The sequence below is a fragment of the Mya arenaria genome, chromosome 5 (assembly GCF_026914265.1).
Source record: "Mya arenaria isolate MELC-2E11 chromosome 5, ASM2691426v1".
NCBI classification, from domain to species: domain Eukaryota; kingdom Metazoa; phylum Mollusca; class Bivalvia; order Myida; family Myidae; genus Mya; species Mya arenaria.
This window is the reverse complement of record NC_069126.1, coordinates 26,497,706-26,512,640: the sequence shown is the minus strand read 5'-3', so window position 1 is coordinate 26,512,640 and position 14,935 is coordinate 26,497,706. Positions and strand designations below refer to the sequence as shown.

The window sequence follows — 14,935 nt, the reverse complement described above, 5'->3', positions numbered from 1 at the left end:
GTCCGGGGAATAGCGGGGACTTTGACTTTCGGTCCAGCCAACCCCGGCTAAAATTCCCGCCCTGCGGGGACGAACAGATAGTAAAATCCCCGCCAAATACCCCCGTACCCCAGCGACCCTAGGTGAGGCCCATTCCCCGCTATATTTAAAGCGAAGACAAAACCACCACATTCACCCGGCACTGCAGGGCCACCTGAAAGGTAAAAACACGGCCCATTTCCCCGGCTATCCCCAGTATACCCCCAGACCTGGGGGGGGGGCCGTGGTCACAATTGACTGGTGCATAATATAAAAGATTTAGAGTAAGTGCCATTTTTTTTATGTAGAATATCAATGTCAGTGTATATGATGATGAAGTTTGTGTATAAAGGTGTTGGTGTAGAGGGCCAGCAGGACCTGAATGACAAACTGCAGGACTTTAAACAAAAGATCCACACCCTTGCTGTTTCCAAGGGCTACATTCGCGCTGGGATTGACACCCCACCCATAACTAGCCAGGGGGAGAAAAGTGGCCACACCTCTGGGACTCAAGGTCAGGGGCAGGTCATGGAGCCTGGGAAGGGAAAGACAGAGAGGAAATCGTCAGGCTCTGGTCTTGAGGAGAAACATGAAGATGTGGACCTTGGAGATTTCCTGAGTAAGTACAAGCTTCTTGAACACAAATCATTTGAAGTCCACTGAGCGGAGAAGCATATAGCTGCTGCTTTGTCTATTCTTATATCTGTCTGTCCATCCATCACACCCTTGTCAGAAGATAACTACAAAACTATTAATCGGATTGAATTGAAAGATGGCAATGAGAGGAAGTGCAGTATGCTCAAAAACCATGATCCTATCATGCATATCTATTAAGATATCTCCCCTCAACCCTTTTTATTCTGCTAAATTTGCCTCTTTGTTCCTCTGTCCAGCAGTCCGGCCGTCCCTCCATCACATCCTGGAGAATAACTTCAAAACTACTGATTGGATTAAAATGAACTTGTTATATAGATAGATGGGATTAAGGGGATGCAGTGCACAAGATCAATAAACATATCATGCAAATTGAATAAGTCATCTCAGCTTAAGCATTTTTTCAAAATTGGTATTGTCCAGGCCATACAGTGCACAGGAACCATAACTCTGGGTTTTAGTACTTTTTAGCTCACCAGAGCACGAAGTGCTCAAGGTGAGCTATTGTGATCGGTCTTTGTCCGGCTTCTGTCCGTCTGTCTGTCCGTCCATCCATCAACAATTGCTTAAAAAACTTCGCCTCTGAAACTATCTGGCCAAATTCAATGAAACTTCACAGGAAGCTTTCTTGGATGACCACCTACAAAAATACAACAAGGGGTCACCATTGATCAACAACAACAACAACATAATGGCCGACTTCCTGTTTTGCTTTAAAAAACATCTCCTCTGAAACTACCAGTCCAAATTCAATGAAACTTTACAGAAAGTTTCCTTGGGTGACCATCTACAAAAATACAACAAGGAGTCATGATTGATCATTAACAACAACAACAACAGCAACAAAATGTTAAAATCTGATAGTAATGTAAAGTTTACTCGTGAAGCAAGGGCAGCAAGTTTTGCTATATGGTCTCCCTTTTTGTTGGAGATTCCACTACTTTCTATTTTTAGTAACAAGGGAATAGATTTTTTTAAATTTTATTAAGTCTTTAACATAGTTACTTCTGAGGTAATTATTGTTATTTTTTTTAGGTTCATAGATTCAAATAATTATTTCATTTTTACTTAATAATAAAATTAATAATTAGACTTTTCCATTGGACTTATTATAAACTTCATTTAGATTATTCTAAGTTACAATCTTTTCTTTCATGCTTTACGATGAAATATGGGGTTTTAACAGTGAAATAACAACAGTGAAAATATCAATTTGATATTTTCACTGCAAAATAAGGTGTGAAAATATCAACTTTCAGAACAACTTTTAAATTCCTTTGTTGTAACATGTACTTGCCTTGATAAAAACAGAACACAGGACTTCAGTAAATTATGTCAAAAAATGTTTAAAAAATATAAAGAAATGTTTTATAAATTTAAATAAATATATAATTGGAAATTAACAACTTACCGTTTATTACCGGTTATCCCATTTATCAAACATTTTACTGATCTTTGAAGCTGAATGTTCGAACATTTGCTTTCATACCTAACAAATTACAGTCAAAAACAACTGTTCGAACATAAATAAAATTTTATATCATCGTTCAAATGTATTTGAACTGTTAACCGTTGTAGTACGTAAATGAGCTTCCTGGAGAATTCACACAACAATTTACAGATAGATCCGATATTTTTTACCCCACCCACACCTCAAAATGTGTCAACAAACGTGGCATTTACTCTTTATCTGGAAAACAAACATTTTAAAGTGAAACAGACAGGTCTCTGACAGTAAGATGACTGAATATTAACTTACTATAAAAACACGCGTACATGCAGTCTTAAACTAAGAAGAATGGTTAAAATCCAATGAGTATCCACATTTGTTTTGCTAACACATTTGATCTTCCAAATTTTCATTCTTTAAATAGCGGCGTAGTAATTTGGTTATGTATTCATGCCCATCTTAAAATAAAAAGTGTTTTCATTATTTTTTGGAACATATGTGCACTAATAATACTTCATTGTATACTGTTCATAAAGCTTTGCAATAAAAAACAAGCGAATATTAAGCTATAAGAATGAATAGCAGAGAATATTTCTTAGCAAACCGAAAGTAGAAAAGTTGACAGCTATAATTATGCATGAGGGGCGCCCCACAGGTAGCGGCGTAAAGCCCACCCTTTTCAAAAAAAGGGGGTAATTCAGAAATGAATAAAAAAACAAATAATACTCTGAAAATAAGCGTAAAAGAAACAGAAAATTTATTTATTTCAGTGTAAGATCGTATTTGATTTCACTCGTGATCATAAAAAAATTACATTTACACTCGTGGCTTTGCCACTTGTGAAAATATGTTTTTCTATGACACTCGTGAAATAAAATACGATCTTACACTGAAATAAACAAATATCCTCTATATCTTCTGTGTGGATTGTGAATAAGCCTTATACAGAAAAATTTGATTACTGACATTTGAAGGATGATGATGTTGTCCTAGATGGAAGAAGCAATACTAGAATATGATTGTGTTCTGCTATTTCATTTTTAGAGCTTAAGGCAGATAATTGATTTTTTTAGATGGTGCACTGTTTGTTGTTTGTGTATCTATACTAGAAGATCTTTCAGTGTGCAAGCAATTTAACATAGTTTTGTCAGTGGGCAGGCAATTAAACGAAGTCCTGTCAGTGTGCAGGCAACTGAAAAAACGTCCTGTCAGTGTGTGGTATCTGTCCAAGTGCTGTCAGTGTGCAGTCAATTATCAAGTCCTGTCCGTGTGCAGGCAACTGAACATTGTCCTGTTAGTATGCAGGTATGACTATCAAATTCTGTCAGTGTGCAGTCAATCATCAAGTCCTGTCAGGGTGCATGAAACTGAACTAAATCCTGTCAGTGTGCAGTCAATTGACAAGTCCTGTCAGTGTGCAAGAAACTGTGATAAGTCCTGTCAGTGTGCAGGCAACTGTGACAAGTCCTGTCGGTGATGATCTAGAGAACATGTTTGACCAGTATGTTTTTCAATTTTCTTGAGAACAAATATCAAGCTATATTGATTACAAAGGTTTAACTCTTTTACTCAGGTGAGGGATTTAGGGCCATCATGGCCCTCTTGTTATTCTCTTGTTTAATTTATTTTGGTTAAATATTTTTAAAGAAAAACAACTCCTGTTTAAAAGTTGAACATGTTTCAATTTATTTCCTATTGTAATACATTTTAATTGACACCTATTCATAACAAAAAAAAATTGTAGAATTTCTTTTGATTAAATAAATTAAAATAATGAATAAAGTATTTGGAGTGTATTAAATTTCAAATCAAATTATCAATGTTTAATCTTAAAGGAAATTTTGACAATAAACAAATATTCAAATCTCAGAAATCATGTATTGTTCAAAGAAAAAACACAATTTTATTGGGCAAACAACAAGTGTTATTTCAGATTAATTTGTACTCATAAATCAAATTTGCATGTACGTTGTTTTTTAAATGAATTAAATAAAATAATTGTATTTATCAAAATAAAAAGTAGGGTCACTTTTAACAACATTGAGAATGGATTCGATAAACTTGACCTCGTTCTAGATATTGCCCTCAACAAAGCCATACAACTCAAATTAGTTAGAATTGCTATCTAAATAAGATGCAGTAATTCCATAATAATATAATCAAAATTTTTCAACACAAGGCAATAAACCATTGTCTGAAATGCATTGACAATTACGACAGCATTATTGTGTATTTATTGAGATCAAGAACACATGTTTCAACAGCTGTAAAACTGGGTCATATCACATATAATTATTATAATCCTGTATTCACAACAAAATACTAACTTTGATAAACAGACATAATGAGACATTTTTATTGCCAGATTAACATTCCATTTTTGGAAACAAAAGTGACAAATGACATGTGTTTATTCAAACCAGACTATTTGCTGTATTTGGGGATTTTTCCATTAAAAAAAGAGGTAAGCATGACCTAATCAAACCAGTGGTTCATTTAAGCCCACAGAACATGTAGAGGTGGTGGGCGAGGCAAGACATATCGATATTGTGTAGCTTATTTTGGAGTTGCAGTAATTGAAAAATGGGCACATTACAAAGGAAGACATCGCTATAACATTGTAGTGTTCCATGGTATACTTCTTTTGCACATGACATACCTCCTTTCATCAGTAGAATGAACATTAACTAGATTGTTGTCCATCGCCGATTTGTTTTCAGCAGAGTATGACCGGTGCATGTGCAAAAAGGGTACCGTTTCAGTAGATTTTGCAAAAAGGGTACCGATATAGATACGCACCGTGATAAAGGGGCAATTTGGAGAAATCATGCTAGAATAGATAAAGGGGCAATTTGGCGCAATCATATGGGAAAGGGTTAAGATATATCTGTTTTTTTTCTCCCAAGTTAAAGGCATTAATTATAACTTTGACCATTTTGAGATGGAAATGTGAATTTTTGTACAGAAAAATTCAGTGCAAGAATGACAAATATTGCGCTGATGTTGAAGAGTAAGACCCTCATACTTGGAATTTTCTGGAAAAAACAACACATCATAAGTTACGTTAATGTGCTCTAGTTGTTCTTTAATGGTTGCATTTTAGGAATAATGTCACATGGTATTTTGATGAAATAATATTTCTGCAAATTAAGTGATATCATAGAAAACAAACATCTTGTAATCCAATGATGATGAAACTTGGTGGTGGTGTTTGGGTTTGATATCTAGGTCAGTTTACATTGCGGGATAAAAATCATGAGTTATGCCCTTTTAACATATTTTTAAGATTTATTTCAATTTGTATTATATTTGGTAAATTTCTTGCTCAGACAATGTTGATGACTATTAGTTACAATATGTACTATTTGTTGTACAGATCCAGATGGCTCATTTGATATTCTGAAATGGGCGGACCCAGACTTGGACCCAAGTGACAAAACAATATTTGACGACCTTGTGGATGATGTGAAACCCAAGGACGGCAAGAAACCAGTTGGACCCAATATCAAGACAGAATCTGGTGTGGTAACTGATGGTAAGCATGTTATCAGCATGCAATTTCATCAGATTTATCAACAGGAACAAGGCTGGTGTTTTTGTTATTCAGCTTTCATTTTTCATTTAAATTAAATGTCTTGTGTGTTACTTTTTGCAATAATAACTTGACAGATAATTGAAATTATTGTGAAGAAAGAAGATTTTTGGTGAGAAAAGATGATACATTTCCCCCATGTAATTAAAATTCCCAGAAAAAGCACTTCATGTGACATTAAGCTTTTAGTAAAATGCAAGGTTTGTAAGTCGTATCCCATTTTGATTAATAAGAATGATCATTGAACAAAATGACTTAAAAATTTAAATGTCCGAAATTATTTGAAGATCTTTTAATGTGCCTGTGGTGCAATTAAAAAATAACATTTTTCCTCCAGATATCCGTTTGACATGAAAATAAATTGAAAATGCCTTGGTCCTACAGGATGTGAAACACTCAATTATGCAACATTTATTTTTATTAGGCAAGCAAACAGAAGACAACAAAAAGAGTGTAAATCCGTTCCAAGCTCAGTTTATGAAGTTCAGTGGTGAAGAGAAGGATGGTAAAGGCCCTAATGATATCAAACAAGAGCCAGGGAATAACCAGCCTTCTTCTGCTAAAAAAGAGGGTGAGGAGGCTGGAGAATCAAAGCCTTCCTCATGCCCAGGTACCCCTGCTACCCCTGGGGATCCCAACTTGCTGCGATCAGGGCCAGGCTCTGTGACATACCAGTCTGGTGTTCCCTCTGTGCCATCTCCCCACATGGGGCTCAACCAGCAGTCTCCAGGCATGCCCTCACCCTCTCAAAAAGTGATGCAATCACCCAAGAGTCAGCCATCACCCAGAACACCTGGAGATGGCCAGATGGCTCAACAGCAGTCACCATTTTCCCAACATTCCGTCCAGTCACCATTTCCTGCAGCGCAGACACCATCAGCTCCCCAGTCACCGTATGCTGGCTCAATGCCAAAGTCTCAGTCACCATTTGCTATGCCAGAAGTATCCACCCAGTCACTTCCAGCCATGATGGGACAAGGATCACCGGTTCCAAATGCATACAGTCCATCCCATACTCCACCTATTAATCTTCCTATGCAACGGTCACCGAGAGCTGCAGTTCCCTCAAGTGGCCCTTTTCCTGGTCAGGGCCAGTTTCAACAACAGAGTTTCCCTATGAGAAACCTTGTTCCTGGCCAGCTAGGACATCCGCCATTCCCCCATGCTGGCATGAGACCTGGATTGCCGGGGGTTCGACCTCCCACCTCACTCCCACTGTCGCAGTCCCACTCCCAGATTGCGGGAAGCGGGCCTCTGGTGGAGATGAGGGCCATGCACCCGGGCATGCTCCACCAGTTCCCTAGTCAACCTCCAATGTCTCCTGGGAAGCCTGGTCAGGCACAGATGTATCCAGGCTTGGGGGGACTGCGGGCCAGCACCCCAGGTAGCCAGCCACCCCAGCCCTACATTTCCCAGCCTGGCGCCCCTACCACCACAGGCACAGCTACCCAAACCACTAGCCAGGGACGAGCACAGCTTCTGCAGGAACAGCCACTCCTAATACAAGATCTCCTGGAACAGGTACAACTACATACTTTGTTTGCTTTTCACAGAAAAGATTTACATGCTTCTTGGTACTCATGTTTACAATGCTAATATATACATTTCAGTAAGTCCCATTACACAAGCTAAAATGTTTTGTTATAAAGCTCATATGAACTTGCTAATGGGTTAGTAGTTTGGTTTTCAGTCATCAAAAGTTGGTTAAAACTACAACTCCTTTTATGCTACTTGGTCAAATTTCACTAAACTTCACAGGAATGAACTTGGGCAATTTCGTATTTGGCCAAAGAAATATTTTCCATTTAGTTCTCTGGTTGTCATGACAACCAAAAGGAAAAATATTTTCCAAAATTACATTGAATTATATAAGGAATATCTTTAAAAATTTATCAAAAGTGACAAGGCCAATAATAGGTAAGATATTTTAAATGTAACATTGTCTGAAGGTCCTCTACCAAGTTTGTTCTGATAGTGCCTCTGAGGTCATTTGTTTAAAATAGTCTTATAAAGGGAATTTCAAAAAAAACATTGTAAAGAGCTACGTAAGAGTAAGTTATTTGGCATGTAGCATTTTTCTGTGGTCTTCTGTGCAAGTATGTTCAAATGCCACTGGGGTCATAATTTGGCCCCACCGAGTTGGTCCCTTTTACAAATGTAGCTCACCGGGGCAAAAAATGCTCAAGGCTAATCTATTGTGATGGGAACTGTCCATCGTCCATCTTCAATTTTTTTTACTTCAAACAACTTCCTAAACCATTAGGCCAATTGCAACCAAATTTCACAATCTTGGCTCTCTTCCACATTCCTGAAAATAAAATGGCCTTGAGCAAACCATCAACTCTTGTTAGCATAAGGGGCCATCTTTGCCCCCTTGTTTACATAGACTTTAATTATGAAAACTGCTATGCCAAGAGTCGAAAATTAAGTTTGTTGCTTTTTCTAGTGGTCCTCTACCAACTTTCTTCATATAAGCTTATTTTTCTAGCAACATCACTTTACTTTGCAACCAAATATTTCCTTTGCAACAAAATATATGGCTTCTGTAGCAGCAGCTAGATTCCTTGGCAACAATTTCTTCTCTTAACAACCATGGACCTCCTCTGCAACCATCAGCTTCTTTAGCAAATCCATTTTTAGCTCACCTGAGCTATCGTGATAGGGTGATTGTCCGTCGTCTGTCTGTCTGTCCATCATAAACCACTTGGACAATTTGAACCAAACTTTAGAGGAATGTTCCTAAATTGTCAGTCATCTTCCAGATTCCTTCAATTAAAGTTGCTCCGTGCAGAACCTTTAAAATCACCTCAGAATTTTTAGCCCGATTTTAAAATAATTTCACAGAAATGATCCTTAGGTGACCCTGTATCAAATTTCTTCCCCCCATGTTGATTCATAAAAGGTGACCCTGTATCAAATTTCTTCCCCCCATGTTGATTCATAAAAGGTGACCCTGTATCAAATTTCTTCCCCCCATGTTGATTCATAAAAGGTGACCCTGTATCAAATTTCTTCCCCCCATGTTGATTCATAAAAGGTGACCCTGTATCAAATTTCTTCCCCCCATGTTGATTCATAAAAGGTGACCCTGTATCAAATTTCTTCCCCCCATGTTGATTCATAAAAGGTGACCCTGTATCAAATTTCTTCCCCCCATGTTGATTCATAAAAGGTGACCCTGTATCAAATTCTTCCCCCCATGTTGATTCATAAAAGGTGACCCTGTATCAAATTTCTTCCCCCCATGTTGATTCATAAAAGGTGACCCTGTATCAAATTTCTTCCCCCCATGTTGATTCATAAAATGTGATCATGTATCAAAACGCTTCACCCCATGACGATTCATAAAAGGTGATCCTATAAAAATAATTCACCCCATGTTTATTCATAAAAGGTGACCAGGTATCAAAATGCTTCACCCCATGCTGATTTATAAAAGGTGATCATGTATCAAATTTATTCAGCCCATGTTGATTCATATAAGGTGACCCTGTATCCCCAAATTTGGTCAAAATGTAAATGGGCATAATATTTTAAACAATTTTGATAAATAATCCAATTTGCTCTAGTCACTAAAGAGTTATTGCTCTTTGATTAAAGAAATTACCTAAAATTGGTCTTGTCCAATCAATCACTTTAAAAGCCTTTATCGAATCATCACCAAATTTGGTCATAATGTGTATAGGCATTATATCTCAGACAAGTTTGATAACCAGCTGTATTGCTTCAGTCATTCATATATCTTAAATTATAGAAATAACCTAAGACTGATCTTGTTGAATCAATAACTTTAAAAAGCTTTGGTCCAATCATCACTTAATTTTATCAGAATGTGTATGAGAATTTTACATTGGACAAGTTAAATAGCCAGCCTTCTGGCTTGAGTCATTCCAGAGTTTTCTTCCTTTAATTATAGAAATTCTCCGATCATCACCAGTTTAGTCAGAATGTATGGGCACGATACTTGGGACGAGTTTGCTTACTAGCCAAATACTGAAGTCACCAGAAAGTTTTTGCCCTTTAAATTAAGAAATGTCTAGAGCACCATTAAATTTTTACTCAGGTGAGCGATATATATGGCCATCTTTATCCTTTTTTTAAAGTAAGCAATGGTTTGCTTCCCTATTCACATCACATTCTTTAGCAAATGTAGGAGGTCCTCAGCAAACACATTTTGTCTATGCATTCAATGATTTTATTAGAAATGCCTTGCTTCCCTAGAACAGTCATGGATCTTTTTAGCTACTATCAACTTAGTTATCAACCACATTTGTTCTTGGTAACAATGACTACCTTGACATTGGCTTGCTTTCTACAGTGATGCCAATTTGCCGCTTTTCAGGTAATTGCCTCCATATTGGCCACAAAACTTTAAAATTTTGATTGTAACCGTTTATCTGATCTATACCAAAAATAAATTTTTGTATTAAGTAAATTAAATAGTTTCCTCTTTTTAGCTCACCTGTGATTGGTCTATGTCTGGCGTCTGTCGTCCGGCGTCCGGCATCAGCAATTGGTTATAATCATCTTCTTCTCCTAAACTGCTTGGACAATTTTGATTAAACTTCATAGGACTGATTCTTGGTTGGTGCTTTTTCAAAATTGTTCAAAGAAATCAATTCCATGCAGAACTCTGGTTGCCATGGCAACCTAAAAGAAAATGTCAACAATTGGTTATAATCATCTTCTTGTCCTAAACCGCTTGGACAATTTTGATGAAACTTCATAGGAATTAATTTCATTAACAATATATAAAGTATGGTGATGTTGTCCTAGATGGAATAAGCAAACATAGAATATGATTGTGTACTGTTCTTTGATGGTTAGACCCTAGGGCAGATTATTGATTTTATTGGATGGTGCACTGTTTGTTGTTTATGTATCTATACTAAAAGATATTTTAGTGTGCAAGCAATTAAGCATAGTTCTGTCAGTGTGCAGGCAATTGAACGAAGTCCTGTCAGTTGTTTGTGTATCTATACTAAAAGTTCTTTCAGTGTGCTAACAATTTAACATAGTTTTGTCAATGTGCAGACGATTGAACGAGTCCTGTCAATGTGCAGGCAATTGATCGAAGTCCTGTCAGTGTCCAGGCAACTGAAAAAAGTTCTGTCAGTGTGCAGGTATCTCTACCAAGTGCTGTCAGGGTGCAGTCAATTATCAAGTCCTGTCAGTGTGCATGCAACTGGACAAAGTCCTGTCACTGTGCAGGTATGAGAATCAAATTCTGTCAGTGTGCAGTCAATCTTCAAGTCCTGTCAGTGTGTAGAAAACTGAACAAAATCCTGTCAGTGTGCAGTCAATCGACAAGTCCTGTCAGTGTGCAGAAAACTGTGACAATTCCTGTCAGTGTGCAGGCAACTGTGACAAGTCCTGTCAGTGATTATCCAGGGAACATGTTTGACCAGTATGTTTTTCAATATTCTTTGAGAACAAATATCAAGCTATATTGATTACAAAGGTTAAACTCTTTTACTCAGGTGAGCGATTTAGGGCCATCATGGCCCCCTTGTTTTTTAAATATTTTTGTTGGCATTCCTGTTTCTATCGACCATTACAGTCTCTAGCATACATGTGAACTCTACTGGCATAGGTAAAATATATCGCTTTTGAGGCCCTCTGTACCACCATACTGCTTTCCTGTCAGAATCTACCACTATTGAAAGCTCTTAAAAAAACTCAAAATTGTATTAAATTGGCCTTAAATTTTCTTTAAAAAACCTAAAAATTCTTCCAACCATGCTAAAATACCCTATTAATCTGTCACATGGTGCAATAAACAACTTGTCAAATCACTTAACACTTGGGCCGAGATCATTGCTAATTAAGTTACCAGTAGGTACAAAGGACCACTAATCAACATTTTTGTTAATATCAAAGGCATTATAAAACTGTTAAACAATAAAGATCAAAGCGCTGATAGCGCTGTATGAAAAGGGTTTAATACGGGTTTTCACCATTATGATTTACGATCATGTGTGTATTGATAAGGTGCTGATATGTTGCAAAGTGAATCTAAGAGTCCCTGTGTAAAACAACCACAGGGGCCACCCCAGGTTTATTGAAGCATGATGGTAAATGAAAAGATAAAATTTTATTGACAATTAAATTAATGTCGCTGTGTAAGAAGGCAAACAAGGATGGAGAATGTAACCAATCCAAGCAGAACTCCATCATATGGTGTTACATATGAGTATATATATATATATATATATATATATATATATATATATATATATATATATATACTAATCAAACTGTACTCATTAGAAAGAGTTTGCCTATGTTTGCCTATATTCACAAAAATACTTCGAAAATACAACAGATTAAAGAGAAATAGTTTCTTAACCCTTTACTTCATGTAAACCTAAGCCATTTCAGGCTGCCAGTTCATGGCTTATCAGTTCATATCAGTACCCCTACTTCATAGGAGATTATTGATATTATTGGAATTTTAACCCTAATGTATTACAAACCTATTTTCTTAGTATTTCTTTTGGTTTAATCAATAAGTCATCAATCTAAAGTTTATAGAGAATTAAATTTCCAATCCAGTCATATAAATTTTATTTTGTTATCTAAATTATTTCCGCATGATATTCATAAATAAACAGAAAAATATGTCAAATTTGATGAAAATTAATTTTTATTACACTTTTATTTATCAAACATAACACAAAATATTATATAAACAACATATTTTTATAATTCATTTAATGCAACCTGAATTGAAACAAAGATGGACAGAATTAAAAAATAGTTCACAACAAAGAAGCACGGTATATTTATATATATGATACAGAAGAAAAAAAAAAGTTGATCAACAGTCACAGTATGTATAACTTTCGGTTATTTAACACTACAATGAACAAATAAAGTTATTATTCAACTACTAAATGAGGCCTGCATGTTGTTGTTTACTAAATTTATATCGTTTATTGCATGTCCATGTATTGTCATTTGGGTTTGATTTTAAAAATCCTCATTTCTCGTATCCTTGTGTGCGTGACGCCGAGGTCTGAATTCTCGACGTCGTACTCAATGTCTCAAACTCATTTTAATCGAAGCCAGAATGTTCCGATTCGTCAGACAAACACTGAAATATAAATGACATTATTCAGGAATGTTGTTTTAAACTGAAGTTAACAAGGGCAGAAATTAGCTCTACATTGCATTCTTGTGTATTCGAAAACACGTGTTTTAACAGCTGATCGATGTTAAATTGGGTCATGTCAAAGTTTAACAATAGGGATAGTCATTATTTTATAACACATTTGTACTTACTTTCAATTTGTAGAAGCAGATGCGCATTTTTATGACCGGATTAGCGAAACAGAAGTGACACATATGTCCCATATAGTGATTTATGGCCTTTGTTTATACAAGCCAGATGATTTTTTGTTTATCCAACATGGCCGACATTTTGACACGTTTTCGAACCATGACCTGTGACGTCAGGCGCGTGATCAATAAAATATAGTTGTATTATTGGTAGTTAATTATAACTTGCAGTATTGTGTAAATTTCCACGAGGAAAACGAGACAGGAATGCCCACAAACCTGCGCAGTCAACGTTTTACGCATCTTTGATACCAGTGACCTTATTTCCCGATTTTCCGAAATTCTTTAAATAGTAACATAGTGTTTTTTTTAGTGCATTGTATTTATCGATGTTTATACTTCATGAATATGAATTTATAGCGCATAAACAAGCATCAGGTATGAAAATAAATGCCCCTACATTACGAATACGTAGGATTACGTATCTATGAAGCTATGGATAAAACGTTAAGATCCGTATCTATGAAGCTATGGATAGATAAGTAAAATTGCGTATCTATGAAGTAAAGGGTTAATTTAAATGATGAAAATTTAAATAATTTCAAACAGTTGTAGATGAAACACCTAAATAAGTTATTAAATCCTCGATATTTTCTCATATTTACACCAAATCAGCAACAATAGAAATCGAATCATTTCAATAAATGGAAATTTTCAAAAATAATTGCACAAACATCCGTCTATACGTACACTCTATATATATATTTATACATCATCAAGTTAGCATAAAATCTTTAATTTCAAAACTTTTTTTTTCTTCATTGTCTATAATGTCACCAACTCTCTTCTATTTCTATATCGTCAGGTAAGTCATCAGCACTTTAGCACGTTTGTTATTCCCACGTGGGCTATCACGTGATGTTTTAAGCAGGGAAACTGTTATGATCATTGAGATCAATGAGACCATTGAACTTTCTAGGTCATTCCAGGTTTCAAGATGAGAATACATATGTAATTCCTAAGCGAGGGTGGCTCTATATGTCCAGGTTACCATATGTAGCAGTTTAATAGTTCAAACAACAAACACAGTGTTCCTCAATATCTCTATAGTCAACATTATCGAATGTAGATATAATATCGGAGCGTCCTGAAAATATAAATATGAACAATCATAAGATAATGAATAATAACATGTTTATAAGTTAACATCGTAAACAGTCTAATATCTTATATGATTTAATCGTGTGCAGTGGCGGATTAAATTAAATGGCTAAAGCATATAAAACACACATATAATACAAGCGATTACAACAACAACAACACAGTACATCATAAAACAAATCATTGACATGGAACTTACTGATTTATGGAATCAAACACTCCTACTCCCTCGTACTCCCATGGTGACTTCTGTTATCCATGCATGTTATCATCTGTAACCAAACCCATATATATTAGTATATGGAAAGAGGCTAAAAGAATATCACGGAACTGCCATTCTCAGTTTAAATACAAAATCTGCTGATGTCGTAAAAATACATGACAAAACTAAATAAATGCAGCTGAATGAAATAATGATCATTTCAATCCATTGCTAAGCCAAAACAAACACAAAAGACTACAAATGCAAATCAATACTAACCATCAGAACATCAGATTCCAAGTGAAACAATCAAGTTTTCTAAAACAAAGTAAAACAAACATCTACAGAGATGTGCACGACAATCAATCAAGCTTGGATTTCCCGCTTCTTCTTTACCGGGGCAAGGGAGAGAAACCTGATTAACTAACTGCATTATCTCATTACAGGATTATCTCTCTTCGACTGTAAATTCACTTGGCTTCATCATTGTGTCACGTGATTGAATGATGCGCTTAGAGTGGATAGTAATTCTTTGTTTATGTTTCGATGTTCATTCATTTTTTTGGTGCAGGGATAC

The 14,935-nt window shown here is 36.0% G+C and overlaps 1 protein-coding gene across 7 annotated transcripts in view; it reads left to right on the top strand.

The window, feature by feature from the left end:
* Positions 1-14,935, top strand: part of LOC128234614 (histone-lysine N-methyltransferase 2D-like) — a 258,013-nt gene that overhangs the window by 128,556 nt on the left and 114,522 nt on the right. For all 7 annotated transcript variants that reach the window (XM_052948961.1, XM_052948963.1, XM_052948960.1 and 4 more), the window contains exons 35-37: positions 371-637; positions 5,499-5,657; positions 6,139-7,235. In XM_052948961.1, the coding sequence (XP_052804921.1) occupies positions 371-637; positions 5,499-5,657; positions 6,139-7,235 (1,523 nt within the window). The remainder of the gene's footprint in view (positions 1-370; positions 638-5,498; positions 5,658-6,138; positions 7,236-14,935) is intronic.